General features: G+C 39.7%; 1 protein-coding gene across 2 annotated transcripts in view; it reads left to right on the plus strand.

Annotated features, from left to right (window-relative positions):
• Window positions 1–24920, plus strand: part of mpdz (multiple PDZ domain crumbs cell polarity complex component) — a 37863-nt gene extending 12943 nt beyond the window's left edge. Inside the window, exons 16-46 of one of the 2 annotated variants that reach the window (XM_083909131.1) lie at window positions 58–243; window positions 487–696; window positions 2145–2297; window positions 2944–3261; window positions 3467–3578; window positions 4437–4635; window positions 5375–5416; window positions 6573–6680; window positions 6990–7070; window positions 7151–7328; window positions 7457–7567; window positions 10836–10889; window positions 11145–11210; window positions 11860–12031; window positions 13306–13502; window positions 13631–13722; window positions 14351–14429; window positions 14816–14857; window positions 15558–15704; window positions 15888–15996; window positions 16123–16268; window positions 16964–17047; window positions 18112–18305; window positions 20583–20730; window positions 20815–20901; window positions 21397–21493; window positions 21613–21776; window positions 22716–22820; window positions 23075–23169; window positions 23437–23560; window positions 23663–24920. In XM_083909131.1, the coding sequence (XP_083765257.1) occupies window positions 58–243; window positions 487–696; window positions 2145–2297; window positions 2944–3261; window positions 3467–3578; window positions 4437–4635; window positions 5375–5416; window positions 6573–6680; window positions 6990–7070; window positions 7151–7328; window positions 7457–7567; window positions 10836–10889; window positions 11145–11210; window positions 11860–12031; window positions 13306–13502; window positions 13631–13722; window positions 14351–14429; window positions 14816–14857; window positions 15558–15704; window positions 15888–15996; window positions 16123–16268; window positions 16964–17047; window positions 18112–18305; window positions 20583–20730; window positions 20815–20901; window positions 21397–21493; window positions 21613–21776; window positions 22716–22820; window positions 23075–23169; window positions 23437–23560; window positions 23663–23809 (4047 nt within the window). In that variant the 3' untranslated portion in view covers window positions 23810–24920. The remainder of the gene's footprint in view (window positions 1–57; window positions 244–486; window positions 697–2144; window positions 2298–2943; window positions 3262–3466; window positions 3579–4436; window positions 4636–5374; window positions 5417–6572; window positions 6681–6989; window positions 7071–7150; window positions 7329–7456; window positions 7568–10835; window positions 10890–11144; window positions 11211–11859; window positions 12032–13305; window positions 13503–13630; window positions 13723–14350; window positions 14430–14815; window positions 14858–15557; window positions 15705–15887; window positions 15997–16122; window positions 16269–16963; window positions 17048–18111; window positions 18306–20582; window positions 20731–20814; window positions 20902–21396; window positions 21494–21612; window positions 21777–22715; window positions 22821–23074; window positions 23170–23436; window positions 23561–23662) is intronic. The other variant, XM_083909132.1, reaches the window with a different exon arrangement.
• The last annotated feature ends 306 nt before the right edge of the window (window positions 24921–25226 follow it).

Genomic DNA, 25226 nt, shown 5'->3' on the forward strand with positions numbered 1-25226 from the left:
TGGGGTGAAATCCATGCTGTTAGAGGATGACTTCCTCACCTTTTTTTTCTATTGCAGAAACAACAAGACCTGAGCAGTATACTGGTTGTTGAAGACCCAGAGGTGAACACAGAAGCAACGGTACAGGATAATGTGACAGAGGATGCAATTGGATCTCCTTTGGCAATGTGGGAGCTGGAGATCCAGAATATCGAGCTTGAGAAAGGAGAAGGGGGACTAGGATTCAGTATTTTGGACTACCAGGTGGGAATTCTTAGGGGGAATTTAGTGTTTTACCTTTTCCTTATTTGTTTCAACACACTATGTATTGTTAATATCATCATTTCAGTAATTGTTATTCCTAATAATGTTTTGGAGTAGTTTTTATCCTTTTTGCAGAAAAAGTCTGATCTCTACAAAGCTAACTAACATGTATTTCCTTTGATCATATTATATTAACTTGTTAAACTCTTCTAACTGAACTTTACTGGACTGACTTGGACACAGGACCCACTGGATCCTGCCAAGACCGTGATCGTGATTCGTTCTCTGGTTCCTAACGGTGTGGCTGAGCAAGATGGCAGATTATTACCAGGGGACAGACTTATATATGTCAACTCCACCAACCTGGAGAACGCCAGTCTGGAGGATGCCGTCCAGGCCCTGAAGGGGGCTCAGCTCGGCAAGGTCCAGATAGGAGTTGCCAAACCACTGCCTGTAAGCGTAAGTGTTCTTTATTTTTTCTGTGCTTTAAACCTGTCTGCATGTTTAAGGTAGAATGTGTGTCGGGGTAAAGAAAAAGTATACTATAGACACATTTGTTCAGGTTCACCAAGAGTGGCATAAATGCCTTTGTATTTTTACTCTACAATTATGTTCAGCATGCCTCGGATTTATCACGGTATGTATGCAAGTATATGAGTCAGGCCGTCTAACTCTTTATATTGAATCTTGCAACGCAGTAACCAGTCACAAGGGTTCAGCTTACACAGTCTTGAATTTTTCATGCAGGAAAAAGTGTGGCGGTAGGCTGCATGGTTAAGCATTCCACCCACTGTTCTTTCAGAGGAGGTGACCAGGCGAAAATGCTCTTTGCTCTTCATTTCATATTACTATGTGATTGGATTTTCCAAGAGCATGAACCCTCCTGGTACATTTGAACACACTGGGGCACCTGTCAAAATATTAAGTCAGTCCAGTGGCTTGTTCATTGCTCCCAGCACTCGTAACGCTTTGTTCAGGATGTTTCTCTCTCTCTCTCAACAAAAGTGCTTGCAATCTTTTAGGTTTAGAGCTGCCACTGTATTACACAATGAGACCTCTGGGCTGCCAAGGTTAGCTGGATTACAGAGCTGTATGAAACCTCTGTGGAGTTATCCAGCTCTCCTGCAGGACAAGCAATGCACTTCAGAAGGGTATTTTGCTGTGTGGCCTCTCAGAATTGAGCCTGACAAGTGTAATCCTCCAACATGCCTTCTTGCTTTTCCAATACAGTATCTATCAGCCAGTATACATTTTACTCAACTAAACTGGGAATGTGGAATCGAAGTATACCGCAAGTTTGTCATTTAACACAAAATTGAAGTATTTTCACATCCTCACTTATTTCTAACATCTGTTTTCCATTCCATATTAATTTAGTTGTTCTTGATTTGGTCATTTAAAAACAAACTAAACAAAAAGATCAAATAAAGCTGGAGACACTGAAAGAATTTCTCCACTTTCCTAGGGAATATGTGGATATTCCAACTCGCCACACTCATATTGTGAGCAGGAAATAACATCATCATCCACCATCCATTCATTTGACTTCAACAGTATTTTGGTTGAAGAAGGAGAGGAAGAAGATCTGACTGAGGGCATCGTTTACCGAGCAGAGCCTGCATTGGTTAGTTAGCTTTGGCAAAAAACTGAAATATCAATCAATCAATATATCCTGAAAAGGACAAAAACAAATTGTGGTTTCCATTTTAAATTTGCATCTGCCTACTTCTTAACCAAGAGTGGTCAGTTTGATTGTAATTATCCAACAGTTGACCATCAAGACATCAGGCGGACATTTGTATTACGATGTTTATCGTATGTTCATTTATTGACTGGTTCACAATTTTGTCATTGGCAAAGGCAATTTGTCTTTCCTGATATTTTATCATTCAATATTACAGATTGACACCAGTGAAACAGATTTATGTGATGACAAGGTGTTAGATCATACTTTCTCTGGGATTGAAGACAACACCTTCCAGGCATCCATGATTGCTCTTCATGGCAGCAGCTGTAGCACAGACCTGGATTACTTGCACTCTTCCACACCTAAAGTAAGCAAACGTGTTTTTTTTATGTATACCACACTAGAATGAAAGAAAACAGAGAAGTATTATTATTATTCCCTTGTTTCATAAATTCTGAGTGCACCAGTAACTGCCCTTTGACCAAATGAGCTGTAAAGCATGTAGTCATTATTCTTTTGTTTGTCTGCCATCAAGAGCCAAAATGTCATGATAAATGTTTTGTTTCTGTATTTCTGTAAGCAGCAACAACCTTACAGACTTTGTTGTTATATGAGGGTTGTAGCTGGGGCTACTTTTGTTGCTCTTGGTGGCCCAAAAACAGCAACTCCCCAAATAGATATTAAATGACAAGGAAAATAAACAAGGAGCAAAATACATAAAAAATATAATGCCATGTTTATAGAATGGCAATATAAAGCTTTTCTGTAGACATATCAGTCATATTGGAAATTATATGATATGTAGAAAGACAGTTTACAGTTGTCTGTCATGTCTTTTTTATCTTTCGAAGTATTTTATAGACCCGATTCATACTTGACCTTGGTCATACCTTTGCATTAATACCTAAAGATATTTTAAATTGTGTCCCAAATATATAACCTTATCAAAATGAATCTTTACTCTCCTTTTTCTGTCTGCTTATTGAGTCCATCTATGCTTTGTTTTACCTCAGCTGACAGCTCGCCTGGATTTGTTGGATGAGCATCCCTGTTTTACAGCATCGTCCAGCCTCGTCTTCTCACCAGAGAAACCAGCCTCTCTCTCTCCACCAAGTTTGAGAGGTCACAGCCCCACTTACAATGCCATACTTGGCAGTTCAGATCAGTACCTGACTCATCTCACAACCACAGAAGAACCAGAGGAGGGTTTAAACTTATACAGCCCGTTTGCTGAAATAGGGACCAGATCTAATGCACAGGAGGAAACTATGAAGTCCAGCCACTACCAAAATGAACCACCCGATATTGGAGACATAGAGATTCTGATGAAGGTAAAATAATCCATATAATGACTGAAACATTTTTGGGAGAAGGAGCGCTGTGTTTTCTGTAGAATGATGATGTTACTCAAAAGTGAGGCTTTTGTCATTTATATTATACATATTAAAAAAAGTTTTAAGCACCTTGTTTGTTTAGACTACACACCAATGCTTTCATTAACTTTCATGAATAATTGTGATAAATATCATCCTCAAGGGCGAAGAGGCCGGTGTGAAACAATCAGCAGAAGACGGTGACAAGGAAGTACTGACTTCAGGGAGCAATTTCGAAAGGACTATCACAGTTGTCAAGGGCAATTCCAGCCTCGGTTTGTGTTAATTTCTTGACATTCTTTTATTTGTTCCCTTTAATCATCTTCTCATCCTTCAAAGAAGTGTCAATGAGGCTGGGGGACTGAGAGGCGTATTCAGCCTACCTTTTAAATGACAGATGTGAAATGCAAAATGATAGAAAAGATTTTTGGCTGTTTTCCTGCCTGAACAGGTCATTTTATATCTATATGGGTCATTTGCATTTCAAAACCTTCCCATGGGGCGGCAACTATTTTGAAGAATACTAAGTTTCAGCTTCCAGTACAAAAAGGTGTTATGAAGGCAGTGTTTTTAAAGCCTCAGTGCTTATTGAAGCAGCATCTCTTTTTGCTTTTGAGTGCTATTTGAAGGTTTGGTGGTCAAATAAAACAGTTTATATACTGTATATTGTTTGGGTTTACCCCTTTTTTAATTAATTAATTTATTACCAATTGAAATCCAAATCTGCTCTTTAACAGAAGATACTGCTGTTATGATTTTTGTAAAGTAACACCCACCTACTGTGCTTTTGCATAAGGGAGTTAAAAACTATGTGTCAGTCTTCAATCACTTCGTCTCCCAACTGTATATTGAAAATTGGTTTTATTTGCAGTTTCATACAGACAGGTCTCACGATATATTTTGGCACACTCTGAAGTAAGTCTGTGGAGAGTGATATGAAAACCTAATTTGAATACCGTGAAAGTTTACAGCATTATTTGCTGTGACCCTTGTGTCAGAACTGAAACGACTGCTGAATTCTCCTTTTCATTCATAAATGAAAGAGTCTCTAAAGATGGTGACACGGTGTGATTCTGTGTGAATCACAGAATCTGTTATTGGTGTATAACAAATATTTGTGATCTACCTTGAAGGCATGACAGTGAGCGCCATGAAAGAAGGCTTGGGGATGCTGATCCGCAGTATCATTCATGGTGGGTCAATTAGCCGTGATGGGCGTCTTGGTGTTGGTGACCTGATTCTGGCAATTAATGGAGAACCCACTTCCAACCTGACCAACGTCCAGGCTCGTGCCATGCTGCGAAGACACTCTCTCATTGGACCAGATCTGGGGTAAGAGACTGTTAGTAAATCAGTTATGCTTGAACCAATGTTATATAATATTACATTATTAATAAATGGCCCTTCTCTTTTTTGTTTTTTGGACTAATATAATTTTAGTTTACTGTTATTGATACACATGAATAAATTGCAGGAGGTAACCTCTCTTTTCAGAAACAAAACCAGGGCCTGTTTTGATGTTCAGGTTTGCACTTGCAATTAGATATCAGAGACTAAGGATATGGCATTTGGGACATGTGTGTATTTTTATGGCTTCAATACCAAGGTCTTGTGATTGTCGAAAAAAAAATGCATTTTGATTTCCCTCTGTCGTTTAACCACATAATGCAGCAGAGCTGTTCAGAGCTGTTCAGTGTTTGGCATCTATTTGACGGCCTCACCATTACCCCAGTTACAGCAGGGTTGCTTGTTTACAGATACTACAAACAGTACATGTTGATGTTTGTATTGTTTGGTACATATTTATACACTTTAGGTCTCTGTTGGCTTTCATTTTTTAATACACTGGATGATAGAAAGAGGTATGTTTAAGTTTCATCTTAACAAAACCTTAGAAAATTTTTTTAAAAATGTAAATGCAGACCATAAGATGGGAATTATTCTATTACTAAATTAACTTCAAAATCAAAGCAGTTACCAATCCTATGATTATTTTCCAAGTTCTGCTTGCTCACCTCAACTTTGCAATATGTTAGCTTCAGTGCATAAAAGCCAACTCTTCACATTCTAGATCTGCTTGTTCACCCGAAGATGATCAGTGCCCATTTTATGTGTGAGTATGACTAACTTCCACCCTGGTGGTGTTTCTCCAACAAGCTGCCATCTTGGTTTCCTTCCTCTCATTCTATCCATCTGCTTCTGGGCTCCACTGCAGTCTGTTAAAGAGTTTTATCCAGACAATGAATGATGATGTCAGCTCTGTGCAGAGTGTAAAAACAATGGAACACATATTTATTTGAAATTCAGTTGATGAAGATACAATTTTATAGATTATGGATACACTGATTAATACTGAAATCCAATATGAACCACCACCACATTTTACCTTGTGGCAAAAATTAACAAAATAATATCTGGATAAATCTTGACCGACTGCTCCACATTATTATTGTATGTCATTTACTGTAGAACTTGTTTTCTTTTGTTTGTGTGACTAATATCACTAATGCCATTTCTAACACACCATTTTCAACTCACTGTTTTCCATAAACCATTGGTATTTAAGCTGTGCCAAGTCTCTCACTGCATGTTGTAATGTTCTTAATGAAGTGACTCATCTATTTCATTATATCACCAGGATTCATTTTCCTCTCTGTCCACATACTGTCATGTTTGAAAAACCAAATCAACCCATCTGTTGAATATCTGTCTGCTTTGCTCAGACACATTAATGCGCCCTTCAGAATCTGCTTCATTCTGAATTGTTTGGAAATGGGACATTGAGTGGTTGTCACGTTTTGTCATCAAGGTCTCCGTTCATTTTTTATCATGAATTAGTAACTCACGAATTAATAACATATGTCCTTCAAATTTGGCACATGTTGCATGTCCATCACAAGAGTGACATTAGACTTGATATGCTCATGCATTAATAGGCTAATAAACTATTTTAAACAATCAGATGTCAAGAGTCGATATATAATTCACTCACAATCTTTTTGTGGAGAATGGATTTGCCGAGTTCAGCGGAGTTAAATGTAATGGAGATGATAGAGATAAGCTTTTAAAAAGCAGGTATTCATGCTAGATTATACTTGATCCTGGTTCTCTATTTTCGTTAAATTTCCACGTGGGTTCAGTGAGTAGGCAGTAGCATAGTTGCCACGAAGGTGGGTAATGGAGTGTCTAAAATTAAATTTTGTTCAAGAAATATTTGACTCTAACGAGTGTGTGTGTGTGTTTTTGTGCGTGTGCATGTGTTTGTTCAGCATTACATATGTTCCAGCAGAGTATCTAGAAGAGTACAAGTCCAGCCAAGAGCAGGCAAAAGTGGACGTATTCTCCAGAGACCCTTCAACACCAGTTCCAGTTTCAAAGTATGTCCTCCTGCTATTGTAATTTATCATGCATCGACAGTCAACTGATGAGAAGCTTTATTTAACGTTGCTTTGTTGTTGTTTTCTTGTCATGTATCTCATCCAAAAACACTGTATCTGTGCTAAATGTACTTTTTTAATTGTGAAATGTTGCATATTTGCTAGCTTTCAGACGTAAACTAGCTTCACATGTGGACAAAAAACTCCAGATGCTATCTTTAAATTATATTCTCTAACTCTATGTGGTGTGTTTTCATAAACACTGATACATTGTTTATCAAAAGGATTTTCCCTTTATAAACTATGTAGAGATATTCCTAACCTCCCCGAGCGTGAAGATGGAGAGGGAGAGGAAAGTGCCTCCAACAGCAACTGGAACCAGCCAAGGAAGTGAGTACATAGTTTGGAATGCTTTTGACATAGACATGACATAGTTGACAGAGTGAAAATGATGCTCATACCTCCTTCAGAGTGGAGCTGTTCAGAGAGCCAGGCAAGTCACTGGGTATTAGTATCGTTGGAGGCCGAGGGATGGGCAGCCGCCTGAGTAATGGAGAGGTGATGAGAGGGATTTTTATCAAACACATCCTGGCAGACAGTCCTGCTGGACAGGACAGGACCCTAAAGACTGGAGACAGGATCGTAGAGGTAAAGGAATTCAGTCACTGCACCTAAATATTAAGCCTGACGGAGTTTTTATGAGGTATTGGTTTTGAGATCATCTTTAAAAGGAGAAATAAAAAAAAAAACCTCTTTTCCTCTTATCTGTTAATCAGGTGGATGGAGTAGACCTAAGAGATGCAAGTCACGAGGAGGCAGTGGAGGCTATACGCAGGGCAGGCAACCCAGTCTCCTTCTTGGTACAGAGTATTATTCACAGGCCCAGGGTAAGCCTGAATAATATCACACCAATTGCTAGTAACGACATCATAATCTATATATATAAAAACTCATGTAAAACTTAAAAACTAAAGTGTATGCACAGACCATGTAGGGCACTTTCAAAAACTAAGTGATACAATATCCAACCATGTAGTATCTGGTTTGCCATTTCGAATGCTGACAGAAAATTAATGACAGTGACAACAATCCCTGCATGGCACGTTAAAAATATTAGCTAATTCCAACCAATAAATGCAACACTCATGGTAAATCACTGTGTTAACGACATTGTTTGTTGTTTGAAGGTGCCCTCGGGCTCTTAGAGCATGACGAAGAAGTTTCCTACTGGGGCTTTTCTAGGCTCAGCTAGTGTCAAATCTCTTCATATTCAATCAATCTTTTCATGACTTGTTACCTGTGAAATATCCCTGCATGCTTTCCTTAACACTCATTAAGTCTTGAAGCAACTCATAATGTAGTAGGACATGCAGAAGAATTTGACACATACAGAATCACTTCACTGTGTTGACTTCATTTTTTGTTTCGGAAGCGGTTTCTAACAAACAAGCCATAAAACCTCCCAGTACACAGTTAAGTTATGGTCAAAAAGTTAGCAGAGCGAAAAGCAAATATTTAACTTGTAGCTGAAATAGACAAGTCTTGGAAGCGGTTTTTGCGGTAAAGTGCTGACTGGATTGGTGGGGCTGCAGGGTTTTTCTCATATTGCTACATTCTAAAGTTGGGATATTTATCATGGCACAACACCAGCATCTGCTGCTGAATCTTTAAGACAGTGGCTGGCCAAATATTAATAACACCTGGAAACACCTGGGATGCAGGAGTTATTTGTTGCTTCTTAATTCAAGTCGAAAAATGATTTTGATTATGATATTATGTAATTCTTGTGGTTACTGCTTTTTTTCAATCCACCTTTTTTAATGCACTGTAGTAGTTTATTCCACTGTGATATGATACCACTTTCAAATCTGCCCATAAATCAGCAGTTAGTTTCAGGGAGCACACACAATTTGCAATCAGCAAGTTAACATGCGTCAAGACAGTAAACAAGTAGTTTATAAAATTTTAATTTGTCTTAATACATTCCGAGTTCCATCAAACTTCCATCTTTAATGTTCCACACTGCTCTCTCAGCCTGAGTCACTATGTAGCCCAGCTTCATCGCCTGCACTAGAGAAACGCTCCACTGCTTTTACATGCATGCCACATCGCACACGTCAGGTAATCCATCTCTTTCTTTGTGTGTCTATTATTTCTGTTGCATCAGCTGTCCATTACACTTAATCTATGTTGCATTATCTCTCCTGCCTCCTCTCTCTTTCATTCCACCTCTCAGCTGAGCCCGTCTTTTTAACAGCATCTTTTGATGTGTACATAGTCCTGACAAACGGGATATAGAGTTTCCTTCTGGGAGAAAAAGTGAAGGCTATTTTAATATCCAGACATTTATTAACGAGAGCAATGACATAACCTACAATATTCTTTTTTCCATGAAACGTACCAGTACGTGGATAAATCAATTGTGTCAAAGACAAAAGTGAATAGTTTCTATAACCAGTCTGAGAAGGTGTGTAACACTGACATCCAGAATAGATTATTGATACATTCCAACCACAGGGTTTATTGAAATTTCATCGCAACATGTTTTGGTTCTATCATCAACTAAACTGTGGAGGAGCAAATATGGATTTTGCTTTTGCCTCTATGGGTAGACATGTTGACTTAAAATTCACTGATATTGCATTTTAGCGCCTCTGAAATTCATAACAGATGGAATAGTCTGAAAAATGTTTTTTCATGAGATCTCATCTCATATCTGGGTGATGTAGACAGGTCACTTGTGCCATTATTAAATGCAGCCACAGGGGGCCAACTAGGGAGCATAATAGCATATCATTGCCGTTTTCCTTCAAATTTCAAATCACTCTTCTGCAAGCAATAAATAATCTCCCAGAAGCCTGGAGGAATAATCTTTGCAACATTTTGTTAAAATGTTTCAGAGCAAAAAAAGCGTTGCTCTGTTTGTTTTATGGATACAGAGGAAAGCTGCTATCGTCAAAGGAAAGTGCTTGCTTTAATGGTTCCTCATTAAAATAGTTCCTCAGTGCTCTCCCCCCTTTTTCTCCTGGATGGTCTCTGGTTCAGTTTATTCTAAAAGACTCAATATTGTTTTAAATATCCTTCATGTTGTCAGCTTGTTAATCCTGTGTGTTGCTTTTCAAAGCCACCCCTGCCTTTTCTGCAGCTAAATAGCCACCGTGGGTCGAGCCTTTGCTGCACTAATCAAACCTACTTAGCTCCTGCCCTCCCTCAGGTTGGAAAGCTGCCCCATGTCTTTGTCTGCCTGCATGTGTGTCGTGTGTCTTTCTCTGAGTCTGTACTGTGAAAACTGGACTGAAAATGACCTTTGCTATTAGGGTGAAGGCGAGGATTAAAATGTTATTGATGCAAGATTGTATGGAGTTTTACAACATCAATTAATTCAGTATGTAACATTTTATTCAAACAGTTTAAATAATTAAGAGAATCCAAACTTTTTGCCATTTATAAAATATTGTATGCTTCTATATGAGTGAGCCCACCATTTTCCTCATCTGTTAGCATATGTCATGAGTATTTATTTTTCCCACATGGTGCTTTTCTATGCGACTCGATGACAGCAAAGGCTATTTGTTCAAAAGCATTTTATTTTCTTTCTGCCCCAAGGCACAATTTTTCAAGGATTAAGATAACAACTTGATAAGACAGGGGATATAATGTGCAAAAGTTTAAACTGCGGTATCCTTTTTTCAAAATGCTATAATGTCATATGCAAAAACCTTTTAAGCTCAATCTCAATGAGGCAATGATCAAGCTTGGACAGGCATGTGGTGCATGTTCAGCGTTTTGGCATGATCGAGTCTGTGTGTGGGCATGTGTGTCAGTTCTTAGTCTGGCGTTGCCAAGCTTCAAGTTTGTTGAAAGAAACTATTTCAGAAATGTGTATTTTTCTTCAGAAGTTGTAAATTAAAAAAACAGATGGCTTTTCGTGATACAGCTTATGCTGCACGAGGCTGCTTTGAAACATTCAACACCTGGATTACTTTTTTGCAGTACGCAGCAGAATGATAGGGTATTTCTCAGTATCTAGTAACACTGAAGTGAATGTTAGGGATTTTTCCTTCTGCATGTGACACAAATTAACTACAAAGTCCTTATTTGGCCGTCTGAGCTCAAGCACGGTGATTTAACCTCATGTCATCTTGTGCACCACAGTCCCTGATAACAGAGTCCAGTGAGGAGAGGGCCGCAGCTGTAACGAGGGAAAAGGTTTGTATTTCCTATGGCCTTTACACACGGCTTGTATTAGTGTTTTGTTTGTCGTTTCAGGGCCGAACATGTTGCTCACTATATGAATGACCAGGTTTACAAAAACAGTGGTGCTTTTGTTTAAGCAGCTGAGGTCAACTTTCTCCTTGAATTTAAAATATATGGTCAAACACCTGAATGAAGCATGGGCATATTATGTCTGTCACGTCTTTATGTTTTGTCTTCTGAATTGTTGCCCTTGTCTTTTCTCTGTAGGAGGGTGACAGTAGACTTTTCCTCCGCCTCTCCCCAACTAACCCTTTCACTCCTACCCCATTTAAGGTTTGTGGGTCTCTGTGTTGTGCTTTACAACTTTTCCTTCCTGCGTATGCATGTACATTGGTTGGTATATTGTGATACCGGTCATGTATTGGATTATCTAACATGGTGTACATGCATACACTTGTGCAGATCCTAATATCTCCTCCATTCGCCTGAATTCCTTGGTGCACTTTTGTCAAATCCGTACAACTTTTGTCTTTTGCCATTTGTTCTCTGTCCTAGATTTTGATTTTTAATATGAATCAAAAGTGATTGTGTTGCTCTTAGTTTTCAGGGAAGAATAGTCCATGTTTTAATTAGAAATACAAATGTAATCATGAGTAAATGCATGAGTTATAATTTAGAGATTGCATATTTCTGTAACATTGTCATTGTTTGACTGTATGCCTTACATTCTGATATTACACAGGTTTCACTTATCTCTCAACCTAAAATTAATAAACCTATTTTTCTCAAAGTTATGAAGGTGATCAAAGCAAGCATATGGCTCATGATTACATCAGCAGCTCTCATGTGGCTTTCTATCCCTATAAACCACAAAGTCACAAGTCGATTACAACCTAATTGCGGAGTCAAATCTTTCTCTTTCTCTGAATTACTGTATGTTTCACTAATAAACTGTTTTCTAACTCCATCTGCGGCGTGACAGCCGGCAAAGCATGAAGGAGCAAAGGCATCTCCCACCAGCACTGTCCTCCCCCTGCCAGTGGTGCCCCATGTGGGAGAGACTGATACAGACACACTGACAGAGATTCCTGGCAGACCTACTGAGGCAGAGGAGGAGAACGAAGAGGAGGAGGACGAGTTTGGATACAACTGGAGTGAGTTTTTTTCATTTATAAGGGTGAAGTTACATATTTGGTGTGCAATTTATTTTTGCATTTCTTTATATTCACACTGGCATATAATAAGTTAACTCGTCTTTGAGTGTACACTCATGGAAGCTTCACTTAAAGGGACACTGTGTAGTATTTATGGGTTTATCTGACCCAAAATCCACTTTTTATACATATTATGTGCTCCTGCATTGTCTAGTCGCTGTATAATAGTTTTTGTTTCATTTTCGTAGTGTTTCAAAAAGTCATGTAAAAAAACATGGTCGCGGGCCGCGGTTGCATTGCCACTGTTAGCAGCGAGACGCCATGTTTCTACCAGAGGCTGTAAGGACAAACTCGAGAGAACAAATCAAGCGTCACTTTACTTGTAGCGGAAGTCCCGCCTCCACTCTCTCCGCTTCGTCTGCTACGGCCGCTGTAGCTCGCCCTCTCCCTCGCCTCACGAACCTCATCTGCTGACACGGAGAAAGACGACGAGGACGACATTTGACCGGCTGAGGATACCGTAGCGCTCAGGGAAGGGAGGGGGTGAGCAGAGGAGCAGTTCTTTGTTGTAAATTTCAGCCTCTCCTCTAGATGGCACTATAAACTACTTACTTCACCTTTAAGTGCAGTCAATTATGAGGACAGTTACTTTATATCCTTGCCATGAGTGCTATGTCACATAATTGCCACTAGAGGTCAGCCAAATTACATCTTTCTTCTGCCTCTATAAATCCATTCAATCAGTCTCCAATAAAAGTGTAAGGACTCGCATGCTTGAGGGGGCTGTACCTCAGCAAAACCTGAAGGACACAATGTCCCAATTAAACTATGTCAACTGTAGGATAAACTCTCTGCTCCAAGGAGAACAGGTCATACTCATCTCAGGCTATCAGCATAAAAGACATACTTCCAGCCTCCAAACATCTGGGGCTTGTGTGTATGTGTGTTACAAAGGATGAAACTGGGCCCATCCTGCGTGGTTAAGATTGATGAGGTTGGGCCCGGGGAGGCGAGTTGTGGAGATTAGTACAGGACTGGAATGGTTCAACAGTGGCAGGGAGCCCAGAATAACACAAGCCTATTGGTCTGAACAGCTATCTAACACACCAGAGACAGGAGAGGTGGAGAGCAAAAGAGAAGGGACAATAGAGACAATGATAGAAGGTGTTACTGACGTAAAAACCCGTCTGACGTAAAAAATGAACATGAGGTTTCTCTGCCTATGCACCTGACAGTTTACATCTGTATGCCATGACTCCACCTGTGTCTTTCAGAGAATGTGATCCACTGCTATGGCAGCCTCCCAGGTGTCCTACATATGATTGAGCTGGAGAAAGGAAAGGCGGGCCTGGGCCTCAGCCTGGCGGGGAACAGAGACCGATCTCGCATGAGCGTGTTTGTGGTGGGAATTGACCCCAATGGGGCAGCTGGCAAGGACGGATGTATGGTTGTTGGGGATGAGCTGCTGGAGGTGATTGTTTTCTTGTATTTAAGTTTGAATATAATTCTCTGATAAAATAATTTTTGTGTCAATTTTGTATAGCATTTTTATTATGTGTCTAAGTGAGCAATAATGCTGTTTTGTTATTGTTTGGTTAGATCAACGGACAAGTCCTTTATGGCCATAGTCACCAGAATGCATCCTCCATCATCAAGAGTTCTCCATCCAAAGTCAAAATCATCTTTGTCAGGTATACAAAAAAAACACTTGTTCTCCTTATTAAAGCATGTACTTATATCCATGGCATCAGCTACTAAGTTTTCCAGGGATGAAATCATTAAACAAGCCCAAAAATGTTGTTGTAATGTTCAAAGAAATCCCATAGAGGGAGCTATTGTTACTCAACAGAAGATGCACTGCACTTGGGCGGTGAAGTAATTCAGTCAATATTGAGTTATTCCACTTAGTTATAACTTATTCCTCTTGTTAACTGTCTAATAATGATTAATCAAGTAGTTAATCAATCAATCATTTTTAATTTTAATATTTATTAATATTATTAAAAATCAAAGTGACAAGGATTCACCTGCTTAACAGCATAATGAAAACAGTCAATCTTCTTCTTTCTTTTTTTTATACTGAAATTTGAATTTTGTAGAATGTCATTCCTATTGTACAAAGCTCAGGATGTATAACATCGAACAAGAAATGTTAAACCATGACCCTCTTCCAAACAGCACACAACATAACCTCACACTGAGCTCACATCCTTTTCCTGACCCACTAAAAGAGACACTGATCAGCAGATACAAATCATGGCTTGTCTGTCACGAAGCACAGGAGCAATGATTTACAAGAATTATGACTCTTTGAAACAGGAACACAGAGGCGCTTAACCAGATGGCTGTGGGACCTGTGAGAGAGCGAGAGGGAGACACATTGGAGCCCCTCACTGAGGTACAACTTCACTTGTGGCCACACACGTAACATACATTTGCACACAGGCAAGTTCTCTAACAGACAAACTATTGGGGATCTTATAAAGTACAGTTCCAGCTGGAGAAATACTTTGACACAGACACAAAACCACGACTAATATTAAATCTCCAATAAAATTCTATTTCTACTCTGCGCTGTGCTCCTGTATTGTTTACATTGTTTCCTACTGAAAGTCACTTTGTGTGGTCCTGGAGTTCCCAGCCTTCCATGACTGTGTGCAACCAAAAACCACAATCAGTGGTGCAGACAGTCGTGCACTCCCTCTATCCAGCCAGCACACAAGCACATGAGCTTCACTTTTTTTTTACTTCATACTGTACTAACTACTGTATATTTCCTTACAGCCAGAAACAGCTGATGATGCCCATCATATCATAAATTTGAAGGTGAGATACAATCTTAATCCTGCACACAAGTCACAAATGTCGCAATACTGAAATAAATTCTTGGAGACAGTGTGGTAATGACGGAGAAAAAGTCAGTAGAGTGTGGCAGGGAGATGGAGAGGGAACACACACAGGAGCAGTCAAGTCTGACAAGCTGTCAAGACGGAGAAAAGACACACAAACTTGTCGAATAAAAGGCTGAATAAACACAACTGTGAATAGGAGAAGAGCACCTCCCTAAAAATAAAAGGGCCAATTATGGTTTCTGCTTTGTGCATAGCAAGAAAATCAAGACTTGACACAGACAAATATCACATTTAAATTCTGAAGCAACACCGTTTCTCTACAGGAAAAACTTTTCTCAGTGAAATTAATTTCAATTCCAATATTTTTAGGTTGAAGAAATGTCTCAGCAGGGAGTATCATGAAATATTTTTTAAATACAAGTGAAACAAGCCAGTCGTTATTCAGGTGAACACACTGCGGTGGGATACAAATCAAAAGAGAACAAAAGGGAGAACTGGGAAGTTTTGCTTAATAAGCTACAGAATCTGGACACAGCTATGGCATCATTGATTTAACACACAATCCCTTGAAATCCTCTCTAATCAACAAACATACAACCAGAAGTATGAAGGACAAGTCTTGTTTTGATTGGGATGGAATTTTTGTCAACTAATGCTGGCCTTTTTCCTAATAGGAGGAAGATGGACTAGGAATCACCTTTGCTGAGGGAAATGCTGAGAGTGGAGCTCTGATCTGCTCTTTCCAGGAGGGCTGCATCAAACCAGAAACCAAACTCTTAGCTGTGAACGGTGAATCAGTGTTGGACTACACTGAGGAAAAGGTTTAATTTTCTTTTTATGATTTTTTTTTGTACATTTATTTTTACTACGGTAAAGGCCAAATACAATCAATTGAATTGGCATAATTCTAGTTAATAACCACCAGCCAAAGTTTTAAAATGTTCTTGTACGTACATTTTCGAATGATAATCTACATTCTCCTTCCTCCTCTCCGTTCTCCATAGTCGTCCTGCCAGGATGGGGGTGGCTCAGATGGAGTCTTCACCAGTCTACCCAGCATGCCGGGCACCACCACAGCCATGCAGAACCCTGCAGAGACAGAAACAATCACTAGTGAGTGTATTTGCACATTTCCTGACTAATGTGTAATTAATTTCTCATCCGGGAAAATCAATAAATATTGTTTTTATTATATTAGACGACAAAACCAATATCCTTCTATTACCTCCTCTATTTTAGGTTTGAGTCGCTCCTCCACCCCTTCAACTCTGGCCTGTGACCCAGCGACCTGTCCCATCATCCCCGGCTGTGAGACCACCATCGACATCTCCAAGGGCCGAACAGGCCTGGGCCTCAGCATCGTGGGAGGCTGTGACACCCTGCTGGTAGGAAACAAAATATAAAGAAATACAAATGTGCTAATGAGGATGTATTCCTTTACTAAAGAACTTTGCTGATATGAAGGGAGTACTGGTACTCATGGATAATCTAAAAACATTCTGGTTATCTCTAACAACACAAACACTGATGATAAATGGTTGGCGTTGTAAAAGTCTTTTGTACAAATGCACAGAATTTATACAAGTGTTTAAAAGAGACGTGACTGAACTGTGTCACACCCATGATGCCACCCACATACACTGTGGTGGTGGAGCCCAGGTTTGAAATAGCCATGGTGGCTCAGGAATGTAGGAAATTATGTTGTCATAGTCATCCTCCTCCTCTACTACCATCCTCTCCTCAGCCCATCTATTCTGTCTGCTCAGTCAGGCTTGGGAGAGCAGCTCTTTGTTTGGCCTGAGCCACAGCAGACAATATCCAGCCCTGGAATGTAACCTCTGAACCCCAAATGACACTTACGCTGGAAGTCAGAAGCATACACACCGAGAATCCAAAATTATGTGTCTTCCAAATTCTATAGAAATCTAAATGTACACATCTTTTTTTAAGTCAATATCTCATTAACAACATATTCAATAACTTTTCAGTGTCTCTCTTATATCCTGTGTGTAAACAGTTACTGTTCACCCCTTTTCTCCTCTGCCATAATTATTTGCTCTTTTTTTCTCTTCCTCTCCAGGGGGCCATCATTATCCATGAAGTTTATGAAGAGGGGGCAGCCTCCAAAGATGGCAGACTATGGGCAGGAGACCAAATCCTGGAGGTGCGGAATGGAATAACAAGCATCACTTATGACCCAGATGAAAAGAGGCTTTTTAATAACTGAGCCGTGGCTGCCTGAGGAGGTTCTACATGAAAGCTTGGGTTTCAAAGTTTAGTCAGTTATTAAATAGTTAGAAACTACAAAGCTCTGCGAGAAATGCTAACACTGTATATCCAAGTAATTTTACTATTTGGCATTTAAAAAAAGTTTATATCTGAGAGCATAACACCTGAAACAAGTTAGCAAGACAATTCACTCAAGAATGAAGTGCTTCTGAGTAATAAGTCAGGGGGAAGTAACCAGTATGAATCCTGTATGTTTACTGTACTGAGGATTGACAAGGTAAGTATCGCAGCTCAACTTGGATTTGCCCTCCATATGACCTCATCCTTTGTCACAGAGGGAGGGCAGGGGTGGAGCTCAGGAGTTTAGTTATGGTAGCGCGATCAAGAGACCTGAACTGAAAGGCACACACACCCTCCACCGTATGACTTAATTACCCTCTACTATTCATTTCTGTCCCAGAGCCAAGCTGTTGTGTTTAGAAAACAGGGTCAATGGAAAGTGAAAAGAACTGTTTCCCAGCCCACAGTGATGCCTCTAGCCACTATGGGAAAAATCTTATGCATGTCCATGGCAAAAGCTAATGAGGTATTTCCTCTGTTTAATGTGGTCAAAATAGAGTGGACATTGAGCTTCTTGGTTTTGTGGGAAAGCTGCTTCGCTTAACTTGAATGGAAGTTTTCTAACATCAGCCTGTGGTTTAAAGATGGTCCAGTGGTACCTCAGCAGTTTGGGTTTCAACAGAAAATGTGCCGTTAGTGGCGATAGGAAAATCCTTTTTATTTGCATTAAATTAGACTGCATTGCTTTTTATAGTTCTCTGCTGCTCCAGGAGCACAAGACTTTGCTTCATGGCCAAAGATGGAAATGTGCTCAAGACATTTCGTATAATTAATTTTAAATGAACCTTCACTCATTTGCTTTTGGTTGGAACAGCTGCATATTCCTGGCAGACTTTATAATATATATATATATAATTATCTAACTTCATCTCCTCACAGGTCAATGGTATCGACCTGCGTGCAGCCAGTCATGATGAAGCCATCAACGTGCTGCGGCAGACACCGCAGAGGGTACGGCTGATAGTCTACAGGGACGAGGCCCAGTACAAAGAGGAGGACCTGTGGGACTCATTCACTGTGGAGCTACATAAGAAACCTGGTCAGGGCCTGGGCCTCAGTATTGTAGGGAGGAGGTGAGGGAGCTTTTTCTTTTTAAAATTATTGTAATTAAGCTCTACTGCTTAATGTGTAGTACACATATTACATTGCTCAATGAGCCTTACATGAATATAGTTGAAAATGTGTGAAATATTATGTAAAAAAACAACATTGTTTTTCTTTTTAATGCAGATCACGGAATGTAAGGTAACCATTAAAAACATTACTTTAAATATAGAGTAGTGACAGTAAGTAGGCAAATACATAGACAATTATATATAGTCACAAATGTTTTTATCATCTTGACACATTTCTCATTATGTAATTCTCAACATTAACTTAAACTTAAAGATGCAGTGCATAACTTTCAGTCGCATTATTCTGCCTATGTTAAGTCAGCGTGAACAGAAACCGTGTGATAAGGTTATTTGTATGTGTCCATCTAAAAAAAGCCTGTGCAAAGCAATACTATCAGACCTGAATGAAGGAGCGCGTGTTTGTATACAGCTGCAGGGGCAAGAAGCATTTATTCTGTCCAAATGGGTTTTTTGAGCAGAAAAGTTCTCTTCTGAAACTTTTTGTCAGCACCCGCTTGTGTTTCAGTCATACTCCAACATTTTTGCAGCCTTCTTGCTTTACTAGAGCAATGTTGCTCTTAGAATCAGCGTTGAGTGTTATGTAAATTTGTTTATAGTTAAAAGTGATGCACTGCAATTTTAACTGGATTCACTTTGATATTTTTAGATTCAGAGAAATTCCGACAGGACACAAAAATATGAACACCAGAGTCCCGAATGTCCCGAACCGTGGTTAAATTTGTTTGTAAAAGACACTGCTGCTTTTACGAACATGCAAAACATCATGGAAAATGAGGAGTGAGTCAGCACTTCACCAGACATGTTAGTCATTTTCAGTGGCAATCCTGACCCCAGTTAACTGTCACAGACAAAGCTGAAAGCTCATGAAACCACATGTTGACTGTGTATAATTATGTCACTTCTAATGCTCCCATGAGAACTGTTGATAATGATTCATAGAGGTCTGACCTGGACATGAGCTGGAACTGTCTTATACATTAAACTCAACTCAGGCTTTTACTCTGACAGACCATTTATGGGTTAAGGCACATGTGGGAAAAGTCCTGCTGGTCCACAGAATGAGTTAGCTACTGCTCAGTGTGTTTCAGTGTGGAGTGACTGATCTTACCTTAGGGATAAACGTCAGAAATGGCTTATGCAGGCTGTACATGCACATATACTGCTGATAATGTGTCTTTGAATATTTCCTTAGCTGTGTTTCTGTGGTTTGTTGTTTTAAGAGTGTAAATGCTTTGTTTGGGGTTCTCATAGAGCAATTGAATTTAACTTCAAGACAAAAAAAGATTTGGGGTCAAAGATACACTTTTAATGCAGCTGTAATTATTTACGTCTGTCATGGTAATTTTGCTGCATAATTGGAAACCAACAGCTGTAGAGAAAAAAAAACTGTAACCTAAGAGACAACCAAAAATCTCTCCTATGGAAAGCTCAAGCTTGTAGTTAGTGGTGAGGCTCTGTGACAGCCAAGTATTTCTGGCAGCGGGAAACTGAGCAGGATCAAGTTACCTTGCCTCCCAGCTTTCGTTTTATCTTCATCCACGTGGAGATTGGCACATCAGATACACAACATCTGTTGTTGAGTTGTGTCTTTAAAAAAAAAAAAAAAAGGCATCATCATCTTTGTGGTTTAGATTCCAGATTTCTGTAATCAGAAGAAACAAAGACAGTGACTGTGTTGACCTCTCTGTTACCACTCATACAAAAAAAGCATACAAAGTGCAGAGGTGGAACAAGTAAATCATCACAGTGATCAGTGATAGATACAAACAACTGTCAATCAAGCAAACAAGTTCCAACACATACTCCTCATGCTCGCTCAATATATCCTTAAACACCAAGGCTGATAATATCTTGATTTATTGCAACTTCTAAGTTGTCCAAATGTTCAAATCCATGTAAGCATCCAAGATGGAAAAATATTTTTTTTCAGGTCACAGTTGGGGGTGAAAAACAGTCTTTGCTCTGTAATGTTCCATTTCACCAACTGTTTGTCTGTGGTTTCCCATTAAGTGAAGGCTGTACTTGTGTAGCAGTCCAATGGAAATATGTGAAACCGTTGAATCAATAGTTTATGATTAGTGCAAACTGGAGGGGAAGGTCAGCTAGTGGAGAAACATTCACAATGATATGATGACCTGATAAATTCAGAGGCTGATACAATAATATCAGTGTCATTTCACTGTCGTGATTTTTTTCTTTGTGCCACCCCACCAGGAATGACACAGGAGTGTTTGTGTCTGATATTGTGAAAGGAGGTTTGGTGGACACTGACGGGCAACTGACGCAGGGAGATCAGATCCTGTCAGTCAATGGTGAGGAGGTTAGGTCGGCCACACAGGAGGCTGTGGCTGCACTACTGAAGGTAGATCTACCCTGCTGTGAATTATACGCTCTTTTAACTGTGCTGGACGACGAGATCAAAAATAAGATGATGTCTGTGTTGTAGTGCTGCGTGGGGCCCATAACTATGGAGGTGGGGAGGTTTAAAGCTGGTCCCTTCCACTCTGAGAGACGACTGTCACAAAGTAGTCAGGTAATGGACCACTCATTAAACATCTGTCAATCATGTCAAAAAATATTGTGTTAGTCTGACTAAAACTGGACTTTTAAGATACATGTAAACATGTTCAGTGTATTTGAACTTGTACAATGAATTATGTCAGACTCAAGTGGGCTAAAGCGTTCTGTGCATGCGTTACAATTCCTCCTTTGACCCAGAAATAATAGATGGTAGTACATACGATGATGGTGACACAAACATGCTTTGTCAGCTTGAAGAATCACATATTTTGAATTTAAGGGATGGCATTGATACCTAGAATGGTAATTTACATGCTGTGGAATAGGGGACATGGTGCCACCGTGCATAGCAGAGGCATACACACTTCAATGAATCGATTCCCAGCGAGTCTGTTAGAATCATAGCAGCACTGAAATATGCATGGAAAAGTACTGACTGATAATGTAGAATGGCAACCATTCATCAAGAATGGAAAAAGAAAACAGCTCTACGTGTTTTTTGTTTCAGGTGAGTGAAACGGGCAGTTCCAAGGTCGCCTCTCTGTCGGGTTTAGACTCCGCAAATCTTCCTGGTAACCCTGACCAAATAGACCAAAGTCAGGAATGTAAGTGTTCATATCTTGCAACCATAAAGTAACAAGCAGATAATAATCCCTGAGCCATGTCAATGTTAACAACAACAATCCATGTTATGTTAATGTGTTTGTTTTTACTTCCCCCTCAGCTCCAGAGCATCAGGACACCAGAACAGTGGAGCTGACTAAAGGGCCCAATGATTCTCTGGGGATTAGTATAGCAGGTGGTGTGGGCAGCCCTTTGGGTGATATACCCATCTTCATCGCCATGATGAATCCTGTTGGCCTGGCCGCTCAGACACAGCAGCTCAAGGTACCAGACTGACTCCTCCCTCCTCAATTACCTTGTTTTTTTATTTGGTTTTTAGCAGAAATCTGAAATTGCATACCAGTAATACCAGTCATTTTTGTGTGGTTTCTAAAATGAATGTCAACTACTTTCAGTGAACGTATTCCAACTCACTTAATTCAGCTGGTGAATCTCAGATCCTCCCAAAGGTCAAGATTCAACCGCCTGTAGCAGTGACCTTTGCAGTTTAACGACAGTGAAGCTAACAATTGGAGGCCTGTGTGACCCGGAGCAGGACAATGGTGTCTTCGAACATGGCTCATAAATCTCTCCCACTCCCTGCATTCCCATCATTAATCCTACAGAAGGGCTCATTGAAGTAAAGGGGACAATCTTGAATGTTTATTCATGCTGCTTTATGTTCTCAACCAGAACGAGACTTGAGAACACAACAGAAAGAAATGACTGAGCACAAATTATATTGTCAGCCAATGTTTCAGTCACCACAGAAGAGTTAGGGTTGAGTTTGAGTCAAGTTTACACAAGTGACACAATCATCACTATATCACTATACGTCAAAGAGTTTATTTACTGTGTAAATGGAGTTTGATGTATATTTGTGTGTAAAATCTTCGGTCGTTAGGGGCAGTTCACGTGTAGGTTCTTTTGTACACAAATCAGGTATTTTAAAGGAAACCTGCAACAGCTGTTGCCTGTTTTTCTGGGTGTGTCTATGCTACACCGTGATAAAGAAAAAAAAGCAGTGCACACAGCCTCAAGAAGAAGCCCTTGAATCCATCCATCAATTTTCCACTGCTTTATCCTGAGGATACATGTCACCCCCTTGGCCTCTTAACACTACAGATTAGACTATGAACGCATGTTTCTGCAGGCTTGTGTAATGTCTCAGTTAATGTCCCCTTTCCCTCGTGCACCTTATAAACTTAACTCTCACTTTTCCAGATTGGGGACCGAATTGTCAGCATCTGTGGAACCTCTGCTGAAGGCATGAGCCATTCACAGGCAGTCGCTCTGCTGAAGAATGCTACAGGCGCAATACAGCTGCAGGTCTCACTTCCTTTCATCTCTTCTGTTCTTATTAGATAAAACCCACATAGACAACTAGATAATCTGAAGAACAAAAGCCTGTGCTGTATGTAAAGAACAGTCAAAGGTTACCAGCAGCAGACTTTCCAGAACTATAAAACCTGTCTCCCTCATCCAGCGCTACCACCACTATCAGTTATTATCTCGTCAGTAAACCAGATCGAACATTCCGTAACAGTGTGTGCTCCTTTGTGTGTTTGCTCATGCACATGTAGGTGGTAGCAGGTGGTGACACAACTGTGACAGGCCCCTCTCAGGATCAGCCAGCAGGAGGTCTCACACCAACCTGCATCTTCCAAGATGATATTGGGTATGAACTGGTTCTTATAGACACAATATTTAATATTCATTCTACTGCAACTTCACTTGTCAATAGTTCTCTGAACACACATACACCATGTGTACCTAATAAAGTGGCCTGTGAGTGTACTAAAAATATAAATTCTAAAAGCACCAAGTTTCAATTTGCAGTAGGGGAAAGGATTTAAAAAGGTATTTTTTAAAGTCAACGGAGGAGGGTTTTTTTCCCACTTTCATATTTGTCTCTTCTAACAAAGTGTCTCTGTCTTCCCATCAGTCCACCTCAGTATAAGAGCATCACTCTTGAAAGAGGACCAGACGGACTAGGTTTCAGTATAGTCGGAGGGTATGGAAGTCCGCATGGAGATTTGCCCATCTATGTTAAAACTGTCTTTGGAAAGGTAAGTTCAGCAAGTTACGACAATTTATCTTTGCCAAAATGAAAAAAATACATGCTGTCAAATAAAAAGCCCACACCTGTGTTTGTGTGTGTTTGTATTTAGGGAGCAGCGGCGGAGGACGGTCGCCTGAAACGAGGGGATCAAATAATGGCGGTTAACGGGCAAAGTCTGGAGGGCGTCACTCATGAAGAAGCCGTGGGCATCCTGAAAAGGACTAAAGGAGGCGTCACGCTCACTGTGCTTTCATAAACACAAACATTGTTCTTCTCTTCTAATCACACCTACAGGTGTTATATCACTCACACATCAACATCTCACTACTGGGCGATTGCGTTAAAATCACCAGAGCTGTGAAAATCTGAAAATATTTACAAATAGACACTGATTATCATGAAGTAGCACATTGTTCAACGTAGATTTGAACATTCATTTTAAGTCTACTGAAAGTCGACTGACTTACAGTATACAGATCCTATAATGAACTGTACCCATATCTTTTCTAAAATAATATGTAACAGATACAATATATGAATTCATAATTTACTTGTGCTTTGAATAGTTATAGGTTGTAAACAGTATTAGAAACGCTATCCACTGAACACCCTGTATTTAGAAACATGGTATTTAGATTTTAGAGTATTTTTAGAGTATTTAACAATAGAGAACATGCTCAAGCAATACCAAGTATTTCTACAAAGGAGAGGTCTATTTTCCAAGTTGTTTTTACAATGTAACCTCCTGCTATGTTCAGAGCATGAAACAGCATGAAAATACCCTTTGGGCAAATAACAGATAAGCATGACTTGGCTAATGACTGTATTAGCTGAAAATAGAATTATTTGCCTTTCACACTGCACTGCTGTCGGTTATTCATAATAATACATTGAATTTCCTGCAAAGTTAATGCTGCTGTCACTGTATGGCAAAGTCATTGTTGTTATTTGTTCTTAAGGCTAAATGTCTGCTCTTGTAAATACACTGTATTATCACACATTTCTGAAGGGAAACTGTGAAATCCTTGCTGTGTCCATGTTCACATTTGTACCCACTAGATGAGGAGCTGTAAGCATGTAAGTGTGTGACCTCACTGAGATATTGTGCTGCTAAACCTGACGTAAGGTATTACATCACAGTACTTTTGAAGTATTATTCAATATTCACTACTATTTGTGTTGGAGTGGACATGTGGTTCTTGTAGCCAGGTAGATTATAAAACAACCATGAGCTCATTTTGACTATGTCGTCCAAAACAAATACATACCGAAACAAACAAATACTAAGTTCACCTAATGTCAGAGACATTTGTCAGTTTTAACACATGAAGTATGGACCAAGTTGGAGTGACAGTATTGAAATTATTCACACTGAAATAAATAAAAGTGACCTTTGGATTGAACCAATGTGTTCCACTTTTGTGTTGTGTTGTACTTTATCTCCATGCAATGAGCTAATGTGCATTAATGCCCATTCCACCAATAAATCCACAAAGAAAACGAGCCCGTCAAAGCCTCTGCCAAACCATCATAAACTTAAACATGAGCATATAATGTTATTAAATGAATAATAGTCCCTGCGCATTGTAAAATTCAAGGCAACTTTCCAAGTAAACCAGCTCTTCATCAATCTAACAACTTCTCAGTGAGACGCTTGGGTCATTGTACAGTAT

Source organism: Microchirus variegatus (genome assembly GCF_963457635.1).
Source record: "Microchirus variegatus genome assembly, chromosome: 2".
Taxonomy (NCBI): domain Eukaryota; kingdom Metazoa; phylum Chordata; class Actinopteri; order Pleuronectiformes; family Soleidae; genus Microchirus; species Microchirus variegatus.